The 20,052-nt window shown below is 45.3% G+C and overlaps 1 protein-coding gene across 1 annotated transcript; it reads left to right on the top strand.

The window, feature by feature from the left end:
* Positions 1–758: 758 nt before the first annotated feature.
* LOC307239063 (uncharacterized protein C14orf132-like) lies at positions 759–19,698 on the top strand (the record flags this gene model as incomplete). Its single annotated transcript, XM_080012287.1, has 2 exons — positions 759–785; positions 19,462–19,698. 2 exons carry the CDS (start codon positions 759–761, stop codon positions 19,696–19,698), a joined length of 264 nt encoding a protein of 87 aa, XP_079868413.1.
* Positions 19,699–20,052: the final 354 nt, after the last annotated feature.

The raw sequence follows: 20,052 nt of genomic DNA, 5'->3' as shown, positions 1-20,052 counted from the left end.
GATGGAGAAAGTGAGGGCGAGAGGGGGAAGAGAGAAGGAGGAAGGGAGAGAGAGAGGGAAGAAAATTGAGAGAAGGAAAGGCAGAGGGACGGAGAGAGAAAGAGGGATAGAGCAAGGGAGGGGGAGAGGGAGGGAGACGGAGGGATAGAGAGAGGGGGAGGCAGAGGGATAAAATAGAGAGGGAGGAGGCATAGAGAGAGGGACGGAGAGAAAAAGATGGATAGAGCGAGGCAGAGAGGGGCAGAGGGTTAGAGAGAGAGGGAGGGAGAGAGAGAGTCAGAGGGATGGAGCGAGCGAGAGAGAGCGAGAGAGAGAGCGAGAGAGAGAGAGAGAGAGGGAGAGCGAGAGGGAGGGAGGGAGAGCGAGAGGGTTAGAGCGAGAGGGAGGCAGAGCACCTCCTCCAGTGTGATCGCACCGTAGCATGGCATCCCTCGGCGACTATCTTCCATCGCTCCGTCTCTGTTGACGTCCTCCTCCTCCTCCTCCTCCTCCTCCTCTTCCTCCTCTCTCCGCTGTGGCAGAAGGAGCTGCAGCCGCTTCTTCCTCCTCCTCCTCCTCCTCTTCACCATCATGCCCCTCACATGAAGTCAACGCCAACTTCAACCTTACACTCCCTGGATACCCCCCCTCCCGCCCACCCCCCCCCCACCGAAAAACAACAACAACGGCGGCTGATGCTGTTTTTGGGGGAATAAGATAGATCTCCGCCCTCATCTCCATCTTTTTACCGGGTGCCTTGGCGCGAGCACGGCCACATCATGGACCTGTCCTTCATGGCTGCGCAGGTGAGTTTCGCACATTCCTATCGGTCCATCCAAGATGAGTAGGAAGGGCTTTCTGAACTTTATCATGGATTGGGAGGGCGTGGCACGTCAACAGGTTGAGACGGTTGAAATTGAGGGTGGAGTTCATTGATTCTCCTGCCGTTTTCCGAACTTCCTTTGTTCTTCTTCACCACTTTCCCAGCACTTGTCTGCTTTATTGTGACCAGTGGGGCCGTGAGGTTCTATTGATTTCATGCCTGGCAAATTATTGACTGTTGTCTTTTGTTGCCATGTTTTTTACCGGCAAACCAACATTTTTTGGCTTGAGAACTTAGATATTACATTATATTGAATATATATATATATATATATATACTGTATCATTATAATACAGAAATCATTACAATTATTTAAAAATAACAATGAAAAATTGCTCTGCCAATATTCAGATTTCTGTCAGCTATATGAATGTATAAAAGATCAAGATCATTTTGACTAGTCTATTCTTGACCACCCCCCCCCCCACACACACACACATAGCACCCCCCCCCCCACACACACACACAAACACACACAGCCACACACACACACAGCCACACACACATAGCCACACACACACACACACACAAACAAACACAGCCACACACACATAGCCACACACACACACACATAGCCACACACAGACACACACACACACACGCACATAGCCACACACACACACACACAGACACACACACACACACGCACATAGCCACACACGCACACACACACATAAACACACACACACACACACACATAGCCACACACACACACCCATACGCACACACACACATAGCCACACACATACACACACACACACAGCCACACATAGCCACACAAACATAACCTCACACACACATGGCCCCACACAAACACACACACACACATAGTGATACGCATAGTGATATACACAAACACACCTTTGACCGTGCTTCATATCACTCATTCTCCAGACAGGGAACTCGCCCTCATCATGCTTATTACGGTAACAGCTCTTCAAGGACGAAATCTGTTGTTGCATTTGTCCGAAACTTTTTAATCGATTACGCTCGGAATACGTGGTTAGAGCGCCCTAACGTTTCAAATTGGCACGGAGGAAAAGGCAATTTGTACAGCAACCGCCTGTGACAGCGCAGAGGTTGGAGATGCATCTTTAATTCTCCACGGCAGCTTTTGAAGGAATCTCAGGCTACGAGGAAGATTCACGGCCGCGTGGAATGTGAGTGAGAGCAAGGACGACGTTTGCTGGAAATTTATGATGTTGTTTGGCGTTCTGGAACAAACAATGAATAAGGCCGAGTCGTCTCCGTTTCTGCACTACGAGACCGCCCCCCCCCCAGCTCCCAAATTTTCTGGCGATGCAGCGATGGCAGCGGCCATTACCGACAAGGTGGATACGACCCCCATCGCGCGGCAGTTGGAACCTCGTTTTTCCGATGCTCCGTCTTTCCCCCGAAACAACCTTTCCGCGGTCTTAAAAAAAAGAATGAAACTTTTTCTCAGAAAAGTTTCATCTCCTTTTCTATTGACGTGGAGCCAACGCCAGACGCCCCCAACCCCCCCCTCCCCCCCTCCAGGTGAGGGCGGCTCTGAGTGGGAAAATTGAACAAACGTCCCCCGGCGCCTTGAATATTGACTAATCAATGACGGCTCCCTCTCCATCCGTCTCCATGTAGCTCCGCATTGGACCCGCACCATCGCTTTGTCTGTGAAATATGATGGATGCCACCGCAGGGATGGCCCCCCGTTTTCCTCGTTCAAACGGAGACACCGAAGGAGCAGAGTAGAGTGGGAATAAAGTTGAGAGCGAGTCTCTATGTTTTATAATACATTATACCATCCAGACAAGGGGCGGCAGGACACGCCTGAGACACATGGACGACTTGGAATTGAATATCCTTTATATTCGTATGATGAGTACTGACATTGTAACTCATTTCTTATTATAATTAGAACAGGAATGTCGGAATATATGCAAATATAAACGTCCGTCCGAACAGCGTGCGTGACTGATTTTGGCCACGATGTGTCACTGCCAGGCCCCGCTCTTATCCATTCTCTTCCTCTCATTGTTGCCGCGGTGTCGTGCAACATTTCGGTGGATGCCGAACAATGTGCGCCCTTGTGCGTTTTTAGCCAGAGCGATTTGCATACGGCGGGGGTTTGCCGCGGCGGTTACAAATGAAAAGGGAGTTCTTCATTAGGCTGAAAGTGGCGGCATCCGCCAGCGTTACAAAAACGCGGATTAATGGCGGCAATCACCGGCGCGCCTCTTGAATATTAAACCGAGGACGAGGCACTTTTTTTTGTCCCCCTCTCTCAACAAACACGTCTGATTATGAATCATGTAAGGAGCGGCTTTTATAATCCTTTGTTAATTAACTGGTGGCGAGTCGACTCTTCCCGCCCGGTTAATCTGTTGAAACCAGCCTCATTTTGGGCTTCTATAAATACTATTAGAAGTAAATAATTAGTCACTTATACGGCGGTTATTATCACGGTATTTACAGTGGCCGAAGGGGGAAAGCGTAAAAAATGGACCCGACTCCCCCTAAATCACTCGCTGAGCGTTTAAGCCGACGTCTCGGGTCATGAGTCCGTGTCGAGGTCAAGCTTTAAGTGTTATGGACGGCGCTTTGGAGCCGTTCTGGGCTCCCCGCCAGGCCACACCGGGCTTCAACTGCCACGGGGAGCGGCAAAGCCCCCCGTCGGGCGGGCTTGGACTTTTCACATTGTCTCCGCTGGCGGAACAGTTGCACAAACTGTAGATATTTGCCCCCCGCACACACACACACACACACACACACACACACACACACACACACACACACACACACACACACACACACATACACATACATACAAAGAAATGTGTTGTCAGCAAATTTTCGCAAAAAAAGCAGAGTCTGCACGTAGGAAAACAACACGTAAACTAGTTTTTAGGATAACGATATGCACACGTTCTCATCTAACCATTGCCCACCCTCACTGAACTGGACGCTGGGATGCACGGCGAGGTCAAAGCATCCCTGCGGTTGAACTTCTCAGTCCTCACTCCCTCTCATAGGTAGATTCCAAACCTTGAAGATTGTTCGCCCCCATCCTCTCTTCACGTCTCTTTTTTTTTTTTTAACCGTCCGCCCCGTCTCGTGTGCGGAGGGAGGGAGATCCAGAGGGGGTGAAGCAAAGCTGGGGGAGCGGCTCAAGTCCTCGACGGCGACGGAGCCGCGGAATCGCCCTCGCGGAAATACAAAGTGATCAAGTTCATCAATCTGGAGCTGAGCAGACCGGAACAACCATGTGGAGGAGGGTTTTATTTGCTTTTTTTTTTTAAAGGGGTCATTGACTATTAATATTTGACTCCTTCTCCCCTGGGTTTTGAGTTGCTCTTTCAACTGGGAGAATCGTGGCCGCCGTGCTTTGTGTCGGAATCTATTGAACAATGACTGGATTTTGATCGCCGGTGACGTGACGCGAAGAAGTGTGACTCATCATCTCATTGGAAGGCAGTAGATAAGGAAATGGAAATTAAAAAGGTCACAGGTTTGATTTTCTCCCTATTATGCACCCGTTCATGAAGGACAGGGAGCTTGTACGCCAGAGATATTGGTTCTCAGTTCCACATAAATGGCGTTGTGTACGTTATCTGTCCGCACATTTTTTGTGCGCTGACTCCGCCCTTTCGTAAAATTAAGCTAAAGCTTCTTATCCATCCAATCAGATTTGAATCATCAAATAACTGCATCAAATAACTACATCCTCTGAGTTCATATCCGCCCCCCCCCCCCCCGGTCCTTTTTTTATCTCTCCATTGCTTTCATATCAACCCTGCATCTCTTTGATTCAGCAGTTCATCAACAATAACCCAAAGCAGTTTCAATAAAGCCAGTGTGACTTTGGGTTTTACACTGCAACCAGAGTCAAAGTCAAGTCAAAAGATAAAGATGAAGATAAAGATACTTTATTAATCCCCAAAGGGAAATTTTAGAGTTGCAGCAGCAACTAAATCATTTACAAAAACACACATTGTTATGAGTCAATTACTATATACAGAATATAAATATATATAATATATACAGATATATATACATACATATACACATACATACACACACACACATATAAACATATATATAGATACACACACATATACATATACAATAAATAAATAAATAAAAAATATAAATAATAATAATAGAAATAAATAGAATAAAATAGAATTCAAATTAGTGAAAGGTAAAGCTCAAAAGTGGAAGTTAAAAGAGGGCACTGCAGCTGCAAGGCACTTAGAAGTTTGCTTTTTTTTCTGGTTTCTGGTTTTATCAGTCGCCATCTACTAGACTCTCTCACTTTACCTCTATGCAAATGAAACAAAATCAAAACAAATGAGATGGCACAACCAGAAGTCAATCCTGCAGTCAGTGTGTGTGTGTGTGTGTGTGCGCGTGTGTGCGTGTGCGCGCGTGTGTGCGTGTGTGCGTGTGTGTGTGATTTCACCTTTTTCCCCCAAAACACCACCCGGTCCAGAAGTCGCTTTCTCGGAGCTTTTCACGGGCTCACGTGGGCGGGGGCAGTGGGGAGGGCGGGGGGGGGCGATTCCTCGGGGGGGCCATGAGAGTGATTAAGGCGTAACCCTGTTTGACTCCTCTCCATCAAAGGATGATGTTCACCGTGGGATCGCAGGAAAGGTCGAGGCTTCCCCGGTCGCACGATAAAAGCTCAAGCGGAAGGAATGCGGCGGCAACAGCCGAGAAGGCGGCGCACGGAAAATGCACGCCACGCACAGTCCAGGCGTCGTCCGGCTGATCGATCATCGAGTCATCCAGCCCGTTCCGGGACATATTATATATGTCCTTTGGAAACCTCCGGGGAGACGCAACGGGAAGTAGTTTAGTCAGGTTTAGCCGCTAATGTCAAGGTGACGCATCTGATGTGGTCAACGGGGAACAACGCCCATACTTTCGGAGCCGATCGCCGTCTCCAAAGGTGCTAAGCGCGTGCCGAACGGCCTCCCTGCACCTGGAAAACGGGTGATACCGAACCCAAGTCCCGGAGATATTCCAGGCAGGAACGTAATGGACCGCGTCGGGGGAGTGCGAGGTTTTTCCGACGCCGTTCCCGATGGGCTGCGCGGCCACTTCACGGCGTGATGCATCCTATATCACCCTATCTCTGATACTCAACCGGCGTGAATTATTCACCCCCAACATAAATATTCTATTCTCAACACATTCCGGGGGAAAGGTTGTTTTATTTTTTTTTCTATCCGTGGGGAAAAAAAAAAAAAAGAAGCCTTTTGTGTTCCGAATGACGACGAAGACGGGATGATACGAGGCCCCGGGGCGTGGCCCCTCTGATCAAACTCCGCGCGGGGAGGCGCTCAGCTCTGCGGGCGAACGGAGACCAATGAACAATGCACAAACGCCGGCATAAAGAGCGCGGGACAAACAGATTTTACTCGTCGCGTCCGCCGTACTGGGCCGAGGCCGGCGCACCTTTGCCGGCGCACAGATTCAACGGATTCCACTTTTACAGCGTACCGTGGCAAACAGCTTCAACGCAGACACCAAGCGGCGTGTTTAAAGCCGTCAACCGTGAAATCCCCTGTGACTGGCGGATCGCAGCGAATCGAATTGAAGTTTCGAAACGGCGTAATTTATATTTTTAAAGGCGGGGTCACCCTCGACTTCGCGATAGATCGGCGACTTTCTTCCCTCGTAGGTTTGCTTTCATCTGATCCCATTGATTTGTCTTTTTTTTTTTTTTTTTTTTTTTTCTTGGTCTCTCGGGGGGCCGCCGGGGATATTTTCTCCCCTGCAGAGATCCCGCCGTTGTTGTCAATGTTTTTTTTTTTTTTTTTTTATTATAAATGTTCCTCCACGTGGAGGGTTTACTAGCCTCAATGAGAATGAGCCGCGGTGTTTCCACCACCGGCAATGGAACCAGCAGACAGAGGAGCGCATGTGCCAGGCTAATACATCAATAATGGATTACCAGTTTAATACGATGATTAAGGAAATACTCGGGAGGAGACGCTCTTTCAAAATGGCTGTCGGGTCGTCCATTTAAGCCCCTCTTTTTCTGCTACTCTCGTACATTATAATTTATGTTCCCCCCCCACGGGGAAAATTGGTGCGTGGCGAGGAATAGACGTGCATCGTTTTTAATACGTTCCCGGGCAGGGGATGTGTGCGGTCGATATGGATTGCTCTGACGCAAAAAGTGGTCGGAGTTCATTTCACTTCCGTTGAAATAGTTCGGGGGACGTTCGCAGAGATTTGCTGCACAACTCACGGTCTAAGCTCAGAGCTTATCTTTGCAGACACAGCGCCTCAGTGAAATACGCCGCTGTTGTCTTTTTGCCGAAGCGTGCTTTGGGATGCGGTTGGCAGAGAACACTCAACTCTCTCTCTCTCTCTCTCTGTCTCTCTCTCTCGCTCTCCCTCAGATTCACTTGCCTTCTCTTCTCTAATTTACTTTCTCAGTCTTCCTCTCTCTGCTTCCCTCACTTTAATGTGCTTCGTATCTGTCGTTCGGTCTCTTGTTTTTCTCACACTTATTCGGTTTCCGTGCCTCGCGTTGGCGCCCCCGAGCGACCGCGGCGGCAGCAGGCGATTCGTTATAATACATATGAGTTTCTAGCAGGAGCGCGGGCGTGTTTTCGGTATTAAGCGGTGAAGAGACGCCGGGTGTCCCTCCGCCGCCGGCCGCCGGCGCTGGACGCGGAAACGTGGAACGTCCGGGCGTTCCATGTGTGCGTTCAATATTCATGTTTGGATCCGGGCGTGGCGCTCTCACGGCTCTCACGGGGTCAGTGCCGTGGAGCGTCGGCCTCCCCGTATTTCGCGCAGGATTTCAATAGTTCTACCTTTTTGAAGTGTGGGTGATGTTTCCGCCGGCATTACCATATAAAAGGCTTGAGTGTGACCGCGATATAATTGATCCATTTCGCACCGGAGAAATTTGTTTGCGGCCGGCTCCTGTTCTCTGTTTACCCGCGCGCGCACACACACAGGCACACACTCACACTCACACAGAATGTAGTTAGTGTGTCAATGTACACACAAAAACACACACACACACACACACACACACACACACACACACACACACACGGAATGACATTGGTGCTTCGATGTACACACACACACACGCACTCGCACACACACACCAATACACATACAGAATATCATCACTGTTTCAATGTACCATGGTGATGTACAGTAAGTATGAAGCATCACAGATGCACACACAAACACACACACACACACACACACACACACACACAGACTATCATCAGTGCTTCAATGTACCATAGTGATGTATTGTAAGTATCGAGCATCACAGATGCACACACACATGCACACATACATACACATACACATACACACACACACAGAATATAATCAGCGCTTCAATGTACCATAGTGTACTCATACTGTACACATACACACACACGCACAGATAGACACACACACACACACACACACACACACACACACACACACACACACACACACACAATGTGGGTAAACAGCGATACAGACATGTTTCCTTCCCTTTGTGTATTTTGTACACAAACATAAATATCCATGCACACACACACACACACACACACACACACACACACACACACACAGACAGACACACACACTCAACGGACACATGTTCTAGTACACATTCATTTGGGGATAAGGACTGGCGGAGTCAGGGAATGCTACATTTTTACTCTACACACTCTGTAAGCAGGACGGGACGCATTGTAAATAACTGGGCGAGCAGAGAACATACACATGAGAAAGGACCCCTGGGGGCAGAGCCATTCATAAACGCTAGTGGCAACCTGCAGCATTATAGCAAGCTTTGTATATGGGACAATTACAGACTAATTTAATTTCACAGCAATTTTGGAAAATGAATGTGCTGTGGAGCCATTAGAACAAGCCCATCATGCTTGGAACCGGAAACATGCATCTTTATCACCCAGCAGGAGGCTGTGAAGGCTGCAATCAGTGTTGTATTACGTGTTTTGGTTTCCTGTTGACGGTTGGATATTTTCACATTTTTGCTGTTTTAACTGTTGAGGCGTAACTGGCTGTGTATTATGTTTAGACACGTAAGCACGTGCACGCAAGCACGGAACAAATGACCATGAATCGATAAATCCCTTCTGAGCGGCTGTGACCATTCGAAAGCCGCATTTTCCCAGACGCAGCAATCCCAGAATATGATACGATGCTATCTGGGGCACGGCGGAACAGTGATTACTGAGACAAGATGCTCAGGAGAGACTCGTACGAAAATGACGACGTCGGTCATCCTTCCGTGAGATGGGGCTCCGCAGCAAAAACAATCATCTTGACTCAATGTCAGCGCCGGGATGTACGATAGCCTTCCTCCACAGCCTCCGAGCGCTCCGTCGGCGCTGAAGTTAAGACTTTTTCCGCAGGAGGGAGAGTAGCCCGCTTCTAGGCTGAGTAGATGCGCTCCCTTTCAATGCCACAAATCATTTACCCTCAATTATTTATGGTTAAACACGGCTAATGCTCTTCAGTTGAGCTGTGATTCCGATGGAACTACAATAGATAATTCATGGTGTCGCATTTTCATTCACGATTCAGGCGCCGAATCGCCGCCCTCAGACGAGGTGGCATGAAAAGCTAAGAGGTCTCGCAGCGGTATTTGGGCGTGACCCCGGGGGTGTGAGGGGCGTCCCGGTTCGAGATCCCTGTGCTGTCTCGCGCACCGGCACAAAGTGATAGATTTTGATTCACATCCATATGAGCAGGGGTGTTTCTCAGGATTCCCAACAAGATGGAAGGCAGCGATGACGTCGCCATTCCCGCCCGTTAACGGTTTAGTCGACATAGTTTCCTCTGCATTGCAGGTCCATTGACTGGATAGCACTGATAACAATATCATATCAGCGTGGGATGACACTGGTGGTGGTCGGGGCAGCGGGTCTGACGAGAAGGGGAATGGGGAAGGAAGAAAAAAAAATATGCATTGTTGGCTACAGAAATACATATCAAGAAGATGCTAAAAATATTGTCGTGGCACGGCTGTCTCAGCCTCATGAAGCTTAAATGATTTACCCTGTCTGCAAAAATGATGGATCACAGTAATGAGTGTTCTGAAATAAGATTTTAATGCCGTAAGTGACAGGATGAGCATTTTCAATTACCGCAGACGGAAATACACACTTTGTTCTCCTTTGGGGAAAGGGACTAATGACTTTATAAAAAAACTATTCCAATGGAAGTTATAAAATGACTTATCTACATTTTCTAACCACCGTGGACCGGTCATGAGAAATAACTAATAATTCACTAGATCACAAGGTTGATGTTTCTGATTTCCACAAGGCATTTTCTGGATTAGAGCACCATGACAATCATTCATATCCCTAATCCTACTCATGATATTTTACAAATGGAAGTCCCCTGAATAATGTAGAACAAACCACTGTGGAGTAGCCCTGTGAATCACCGAACTGGAGAAACCTCCAGGAAAGGATATCATCCTCATCTCTCTAATAGCGAATAATAATAATAATAATAATAGTAATAATAATAATAATAATAATAAGGTGTTCCTCCATGATATTACTATTATTATTATTATTATTATTATTATTAGTAGTATTAGTAGTAGTAGTAGTATATTATTTTTTTATTTTTTTATTTGTTTGTTTATTTTATTATTATTATTATAATTATTATTGTTATTATTATTATACCATTTGTTACTAAAGGGGAATTCAATAAAGTATTTCACAGGATCACAGGGTTGGAAGAAGACAGCAGCCAGTAAATACTGTGATTTTCCCTCTTCATCATCATCATCATTTTCTTGTCCTCCTTCTTTCTCGTCTTTGTTTTCTACCTGTCCTTTATTCTTCTTCTTCTTCATCATCGGCGACATCATCGTCATCATTATAATTATAGTTTTTACGATCATCTTCATGTACTTCTTCATCTTGTTCTTGGTCATCACCTTCTTCTTCCTCTTCTTTTTCATCGCCATCTTCCTTCTCTTTTACCATCAGCATCCATTTCGTTCTCTTCACCATCATCATCTTCTTATTATTATTTTTTTTTTCCATCTTCTTTCTTTTTCATCATCATCATCATCATCATCATCATCATCATCATCATCATCATGTACTTCTTCCAATCCATCTTCATCTTCTTCATTCTCCTTCTTCTTTAACTCGGTTTAAGTAAATTTAATGAGTTTAATTGCTCCTTAATTGAGACTCTCATATATATACTGTGTGTGTATATATATATATATATATGTCTTTCCAGAGGGCTTCCAAAGTCCATACATGCCGTGTAGTTTGACTGCAAAAATGAAATAAAGTCAACCTGTAGACCCATATAATCATTTGGCTATTTCTCGAACCCCTTCATTACTTCTCTATTTTTGACGTTGGGTTACCAGGGAGCTCTGGACCATATGGGATACCTCTAGGAGCGCTGACAGGTCCCCCTCTGAAATGATAATTACAGATTAGAGCTCTGATTTCATTGCAGCCAACGCGAAAAAAGACATTCCACTCCGCCGGGTGTCGTTTAAAATGGCTCGCGATGTAAAATACATGATGAGAAACTGAGATCCTCTGGATCCGTGGAGGAATGTAGAATATGGCACTGCAGGAAAAAAGCTGCCTCAGAGGTTTCAGTGTAATCTGTTCTGGGGCGTAAACTATACCTTAAAAACACATGCTGCACATTAAATCTAGTTTATACATAATTAAAATGTGTGCTCCCGTTAATAATTAATGGATATAGATTGTGGTCGAAGAGTTGTTTTCTTTAACTTTTGAAAGCTTTTCGATGATGAAGCCAAGACGCAGGGTGTTTTTTTTTTTTGCAGTGTAAGAGGAACACGCTTTGCATTGTTAATTCATGAATAATTCAAAATTCAGGGTAACAAACAAATACATTGACTTTCACCATTTCAACTATATATTATCTATGCAAATATGTAGATTAAAGCGGCAATCCCTAATGTTTATTTGTAAAGAAAATCTGGTTTTGATCCAATACCAAGTAATACCAGGGCCAGAATCGCCCCAAAACAAAGTGTTATTATTGGTTTTGTTTGGAGAAATGGTGAAGGGATTTCCCATCCACCACGGCCAGCAAGCGCAAATGAGGGATTTTATTAAGAGAAACTGATCCCTTTTTTGGTGTTGATTGACGTTAGAGTCGATCTTCAAACCAGGTATCGGTATCGGTAGTAATCGATACTTTTGCTCTCGATCTGCCCACCCCTACAATGCAGCCCCCTTCCGAACAGGCATGTTTTCAACGGGCACGGCCCCGAGCGAAAACATAAACAAGACAATCTAATCTCAACGACTGGGGACTGTAATCATCGCAATAATCATCCAACCAGAAAAAAAAAAAATCTGTTTCTCTTGTGGGAATGAGTTTCCAGAACATCAGCCTGCGTCTCACACACCCTGCCCAGCCTCTTCCTAAATCTCTCTTTTTTGCGGACCAGAGATGTAAGTTTGCCGGACGATTAAAGATGAGATCCGGAGGCGTCGTCAAATCGTCAGCCCTTACGCCCCGACCCCCGAAACCTCTATTTTATTCCGTCTTTTCTCATCTTTTGGGAATAGCTTCTGGTCCCGGCAATGGGAGTTTTTCTGTTACGGAATATTTCTGTTTCCTTCGGTTGACAGGCTGTGGCTCGCCGCGCCGGCTGCCGCGGACCAAAGAACTGCAAAGTCAGACATTTGAACATGTCGGGAGTCACATTCTGGAACGGCACACACACACACACACACAGACCCACACACACACACACACACACGCACGCGCACGCACCCACGCACAGACACACACACACACACACACACACACACACACAGCACCACACCCACACACACGCAAAATCACAGAGACCCACACACAGACACACACACACACACACACAAACACACACACACACACACAGAACCACACCCACACACACACAATCACACAGACCCACACACAGACACACATACAGAACCACACCCACACCCACACAAACACACACACACACACACACACACACACACGCACACATATACAATAGAAATACTAGTCGGGCTGGGCATCAATTTAAAACGTTGTAAATTCACCACCAACTAGACTTGGATAGCAGTTACTAAATTATTCTGGTTTTTCATAGGATTGTAAAATAAAAATGTCTCTTCCGAGCAAAAGCGAATTCCCATGAAACAACATGTCTTCTCTGTACAAATCATTTGTTTAATTCTGGCTCACTGACATGGGAGTCATGAATTCAAGATTCAAGATTCAAGATTTTTATATTAAACTTTTGAACAATGACTTTGAATTTGTATATAATGTACATACATCGTACATGTACAACACGTTTGATAATATCGATGCAATTTGGTCAATACCATGAAAGTATGTCCAGCCCTATATGCAAATTAGACACATGCCAATTTATACAAAAATATCCAAGTTGCACGTCAATATAGCCAAAATGAACAGTTTTGGTTATTTTGGAATCTTGTCTATCTGATGCTCAAATCCAGTCGATTACTTGTTACACGGTGGCCCTGGGTTTGAATTTTTCAAAGGTAAAGGCTGCCGGTTTTGATCTCCGATTTCCCGTCATCAGGCTATTGCTAATTAACAGCGCGTCCCGCTGAGTGGCAGGCCCAGATGCGAGCATGAATTATTACCGCAGACGTCATGATTTAAAGAAATGTTTTTGAAAGGCTCTATTCCTAGATCACAAGCGCTGCTGGCGTGTCGATACATGGGGATAAAAAAAACAAAAACATCCAACCCGAACCCAGGTCAGGGTGAAATAAAATCATTCCCGTTGTCCGGGGGTGCGGGAGGTGAGGTGGCGGCGGCCGTGAGTTCTCGTGTGGACTACACTTGTTCTATTGAGTTATAAGATTTACTATTAGATGAAAGTGGGCGACTGAAACGGGGGGAAAATCAATGGGAGCGTGGCCGTAAATCTGGGCAGAAGGCGGCCGGCTCTCTCACCTGTTCCCCGTCCGGGGGGGCGAGCCTCCTTTAAAACCCCCCGGATTCCTCCCTCCAGATTTACAGCGGGAGCCGGTCCGGGTAGTCCGAGCGCACGATGGCGGGAGCCAAATCAACTGAGCAATTGACCCCTGGTTGTGGCGGGGCAGGGCGGGGCGGGGCGGGGCGGGGCCGCGCTTTCCCGCGGCAGAGGTTGGAGCTGCCGCCTCACGTTGCTTTCTTTGCTGTAATCTCATTTTATTTATCTCATTGCACTGCAGTACCCCGGATTGCAAGTAGGGGTATGGATCAGGCTCTCTGTACCGTATGTGACATTTATTGTTGTTCTCCGTACGCGAGGTTTAATAGAGATAACGATTTTTGTGAAAAAAGTACGGTATGTACGGTTGAATTTTAATGCTAAAACACAATCAAACCCAATTCTTAAGAGGCTTTAGATGTTTATCGTCGACCTTTTCATCTCCAGCGTTCTGACAGGTGTCAGACACGTCTGGCAGGTGGTATTTTGCCCTGAGCCGCTGTGTGATGTGATGTGTAATGGCCGTGGCCCTGGTCCGATTCCAGAGGACAGCAACCAGAGGGAGCCAAGGACTGATAAGCATCCGGAGGATTTCCTGCCAAACCTCAGAAATAGATAAGGCATCGGAGGGCGACTTGGCTGATGAGGACAAAGGAAAATGTCCAAGATTCCACAACTGAGCCGGCGGCGAAGTGAAGTCAACAGATGTAACAGGGATCCCAGAGGATCGTCTTCTGCCAGGACCACGCCCTCCGTGCTCATATACACTTGTGAAGGACGGGATCGTTTTTTTCGTACTTTTCAGAGAGACTCCGAAGTTGTCTCTCGGTAGAGTTCCATTCCATGTCCAGTCCTCATATTGGTGCGTCACATAATCCTGAACGGACAAGGTACAACCCCAGCGCTAGGAGATCGAGAACGAAAGGTCAAATCCTAAATGTCAAGGACGCATCGGACGGCGTCTTGCCCAGTGGGCGCTCTAGATTAAGGAACAGCCGATCAGCGACCGTTGCACCGACATGTAACTGGCCTAATTGACTGAATTTCTTATTTCTCACCTCTCCCTCTCTATTCTGTCGACTTCAAGAGTTCCAAGTCCAACCTCATGGTTCTTGTGGAGGACATGCCTCCCATGTTTTCTGGCGAAGAGCTGAGAGGACGCGATCGTTTGTGACATTTAAACACGGGTTGTTTAAACCTTTAATAGGCACATTTTTCTACACGCTTTGATTTCATGTTGTTTATTTTGATTTGCTATGTCATTTGTTGAGTAAAATTAAAAAAAAAAGAAAAAGAAAAAAAAACTATATATATATATATATATATATATATATATATATATATATATATATATAATTTCTTTTTTAAGTAAATAATTATTTTATATAGTTTTGTCTTGCATAAATGGATAGCCATATATATACAGTATATATATATATATTTTTTTATTCTTTTTTTTTATTTTGCAAAAATATATATGGTTGTTGTCCTTTATTTATATAAATAATTATTTGCATTTTTGCATTTTTATCATTTGGGAGACATCAGATATTTTATCAAACTATCTTTGTGTGGAAAGAAAAAGTTAGGAGACCAGGATTGAACCAGCAGCTTATCACACTCACACTTAGCACCTTATTTACCACGGATGCTCGTATTCCTCACAGCGTGGACTTGAAACAGGGAAGGTTAGTTCCTCCGCTGCCGTCATTTCTCAGCAGCCCTACACTGGGAGAAGTTTCTTGTGTGCGGAGGGTATGTTTTGGTAACCTGGCTGCTCGCTCAGAAGGCGCTTGCCGAGTGCTCTCACCGGCGTCGGCGTTCCCACAGGAAGCAATTACAGCCCGTTGTTTTCCACCGCGTCTATTAATCTTCGATTAGGGCGGCACTGTCCTAGAAAGAGCGGGGAAACAGATCGAACCTGGGATAAGCAGAGCAGCAAACTTTGCAAAAAAACTCATCTATTGTTTGTGTATCAAGTAGTGCGAGCTGTAGGCGTAGACATCGTTTACAACCAAAACCCCTTGAAGAGTACTATTGCGAAGGAGCCAAGCGTTGCAGGTTAAGGTTCAAAGAAGCGACATTCACTCAGTTGGAGGTCCGTTGCCGACAGCACCAAGCTCCCTGTTTTGTTGGAGACACAGTTTCCTGAGATTGTGACTAAATGTGTAATTTACCCAGCAATCACCTTCATGACTGGACTATGACCACCCCGAATGGAATATTTTAGCAGTATTTTCCTGCCGCGTTTGTGCCTCTTTTGTTGTGGTCTTCTTTTTCTGATTTGTACATTTTCCATGCAGTTTTTATTTTTTTATGTATTTATGTATGTATTTATTTATTTATTCATTCTTTCATTCATTTATTCATTCATTTGGTTGGTTGGTTTGTTGGTTGGTTGGTTTGTTCATTAATTCATTCATTCATTCATTCATTCATTCATTTATTCGTTCATTCATGCATGCGATTATTTATTAATGCGTTTGATTATTTATCGGCTTATTCGTTCATTCATTTATTTGTGCATTCGTTCATTCGTTCATTCTTTCATTCATTCATTCAGTCGTTCATTCGTTCTTTCGTTCATTCATTCATCCATGCATTCATCCATTCATTCATTTGTTTGTTTGTTTGTTTGTTCGTTCATTCATTCATTCGTTCATTCATACGCTCATTCATTCATTTTTGTCCTGATGGGAGGGCTAGGGGGGAATTTTTCAATAATCATACTGTAAACTATATGGTTATAATGTCAAATGCTCAATGGATTTTTTTTTTTTAAATGGTTATATATGTTGAGTATAGTTTGCAGCAGGGCCGGCGTTGAAGAGGTGAAGTTCAGTCCACCACGTGGTCTCCAGGATGTCTGGCCAATGGCGTCACTTCATCACTGACGCGCAACTTATTCACTCACCCGCGCACGTCGACAGGCGATGGCTTCCCCGATGCTAATGCCTGTGAGATGGCCCGCTTAAGTGCTCTGACATCTCGGGGTGCCCCCTACGCAGGGTTTCGATCCAGCTCCCAGCTCCATTAATGCCAGGCCGCCCGCTGGGCTCGCCTCATGCAGCCTTTCATAAGTGGGTAGAGAGAACCATACAGATGTGTAGAACGACACACACACACACATAGATACTGAAATATTGATGATAATGTTTGATAATGTCTAAATCAGACTGAAAACCAGTGTCAGCAACATATCAGACCATGCTGTCTTCATGGTTAGATATCGATTTTCTTACATAATAAAACATAATAATTAAGCTTTATATTGTACTTGCATCAGACCAGAGCAACAATAACAATTCAACTTGGAAGCAAAAGGTAAAACAATTTTAAGTGCAATGGGAATAACATATAAAAAAGCTATATATCATAATTATTGTGGGAATTTTAATCCACTTATTTATTTTCATTTCAATATTTTATCATCCTATCATATAGCTCAGAGGAAAATGAACTTCAATTAATAATTCAAATAAATAAAATCAACCCTAACTCTAAAAATAGCTATAAACAAATAAGTGAATAGATTAAATTAAACGAAGAAAAAAATACAAAGGACGTGGAAATAAACATAAAAGGTTAAATCAAATCAGAATGGATTCAAAGGGCAATCAGAGGAGCTATGGTTTTAGAATAGGAGGCAACGATGGAAGGTACGATTATGACTCTAAACTCCTCACAGGTCAGGATGCTTCACACACGGCGCACGGGGATTGTTCTCCTCCCAGTGCAAAGGGAACACCGGAATAAGTCGGAGCACGGGTGCGAGGGTGAATGTCCTTCTAAATTAGGTTGAGCGCAGTGAGTCGGAGACGGAGGGAGAATTAAACAACACGAGAGAATTTCTCTGTATGAGAGGGAGCTCCACATCCACACAAAGTATTTTTAGCGTGGTTTTTTTTCGACATCCTTGGCGAGGCGTGTTTTCTAATCTGAGCCTGGTAAGCAGCACTCAAGCCCCTGCCGCCGCCGCCGCCAACCCCACCCTCCCTTCCACCTGACACACACACACACACACACACACACACACACACACACACACACACACACACACACACTACACTGTTGTGTCCATTCTGCTCCGATGACCAACTTTCACTGGTCTCTAATTGTCAGACGCAATAAATCATTTTCACTTGCCACATGTGAAATATTCATTCCATTTTAATCAAGCCTCAGTTCCTGTACACACATGCACACGTACACACATGCACACGCACACACACACACACATACACACACACACATACACACACACACACACAAACACACACACACACACATCCAGATACAACAGTGTGAGAGGAAGCAGGAGGAAGTGAGAGAGGGAGAGAATGAGAAAGAGAGAGAATGTGAGAGAATGTGTGAGAGAGAGAGAGAGAGAGAGAGAGAGAGTCCACGTAGGATATTTCAATTGAATGGACAAATCAAATTGCATACTTTTGTACATGAAAAATATACCGTTTTTTTAATGAATTTTATGTGTTAAATTCTATATACACAAATGCAAAACAACCAAAACTATTCCCAATTTAATTGGTTTTATTTGCCGATTTAAGGAATTTAAGTCTCTTAAAGTAAAAGTTGTCAAAATTTACTCTGAACTATTTAAAGAGAATATTTGTTCTTGTTGTGTTTGCTGTCATCCCCGTGTGTTATTGTCATTTTAGTGTGCCATACCGTAGAGAAGTACTATGTACAACACCTTTCTGATGTATCTTGTATTTGTTTGAGCACATCTGTCTTGAGAGAGCTGGTGCTTTCAAAGAAACACTGAATATTCCTTTGAAAAACAACGGCCCCAAATGCTCCCAAACGCAAAAATAGCACGCGCACTCTCTCTCTCTCTCTCTCTTTCTCTCTCTCTCTCTCTTTATCGCTCTCTCTCCTCCTCATCCTTCGTCTTCTCCTCTTCCTCCCTCTTACACACCTGCCTTCTCTCCTTCCTCTTCAGATGCAGGGTGACAAGAGGCGCTGAAATTGAAAAGCAATTTTGGCAGCCTGCTGCTTTGTTCTCTTTCTATTATTACACCATCAACCCCCACCCCACACACATACACATACGTAGAAAATGCATTCAAGATGGTTACTTGAACAGAGGTTCCTAAACTGGGGTCAGCAGCCCCCTAGGGGTCCTCGGCGTGATTGCAGGGGGTCCGCTGCTGTTTTTATTTATGTTTTGAAATTTTAAATCAACCATTGGGCTGGACTTTGGAGTATCGAACGTCATGTTTGAATCTTGGTAAACAGGTGATTTACCACTCACTACTTGCTTTTAGTAGTCACTTCCCCACTCTACTCAGTTTTCTAAAAGAAAATGGAAAGAAACCGAAATACAGCAACCAATGCAACCAACGCGTTCCGAAATGACTGTAGGAAAACCAAGCAAGAACTCTTTTAGGGACTGCGACGGTTCCCTTTTTTAGATGGTTTCAGGCCTAAATTGTTCAGCAATTAACTTCCTGGACCTCAGTGGAGAAGCGACTATACAGTAGCGATAAATTGTCCTGTCAGCAACCACCAGGGGGCCTCAGTGAGGCTAAGTTGTTATTACATTAATAACGTATTTAAACTTGCTGTATGTGTTTTCCCACCTTAGATCCCGGTCATGACGGGGGCCTTCATGGACTCCTCGCCCAACGACGACTACAGCGGCGAGCACTCGCTGTTCAACTCCTCGGCCAGCGTGCACGCGGCGGCCTCGGCGGCCTCCATGCAGGGCCAGCCGGACGAGCAGCAGTCCTTGTCCAGCGACGCCATCTGGCTCTGGATCGCCATCGTCGCCACCATCGGGAACATCGTGGTGGTCGGCGTCGTCTACGCCTTCACCTTCTGATGAACCTGCGCGACGAACGCGCGATGAAGACGTTGCGCACGGGCACGCGCGCACACACACAGACACACACACACACACCTGCTTTTCTGGCTCTGGCTCTTAGGACCTTTGTGTGACTGGACGGTGTAGACAGATGTACTCAAGGTCTTTCTGTCCCTCTTTATTTCTTCCCGTCTCTCGCTTTTTTCTCTCCGTCACTGCATCCCTCTGTCACTTGACTTTGGATTTGCCCCCGGTGTCCAGAGCGTATAGAACGCGTGATCGTATGTAACCGCATATAGAAGAGCCGACTATACCCCTATGACCACCTCTCTAAGAGGAAAACAGGCTTTGGTCAGCACCGTTGCATTTTGG

The sequence above is a fragment of the Zeus faber genome (genome assembly GCF_960531495.2).
Source record: "Zeus faber genome assembly, chromosome: 13".
Taxonomy (NCBI): Eukaryota; Metazoa; Chordata; class Actinopteri; order Zeiformes; family Zeidae; genus Zeus; species Zeus faber.
The sequence above is the reverse complement of the archived record's forward strand: the minus strand, read 5'-3'. Positions and strand labels throughout refer to the sequence as shown.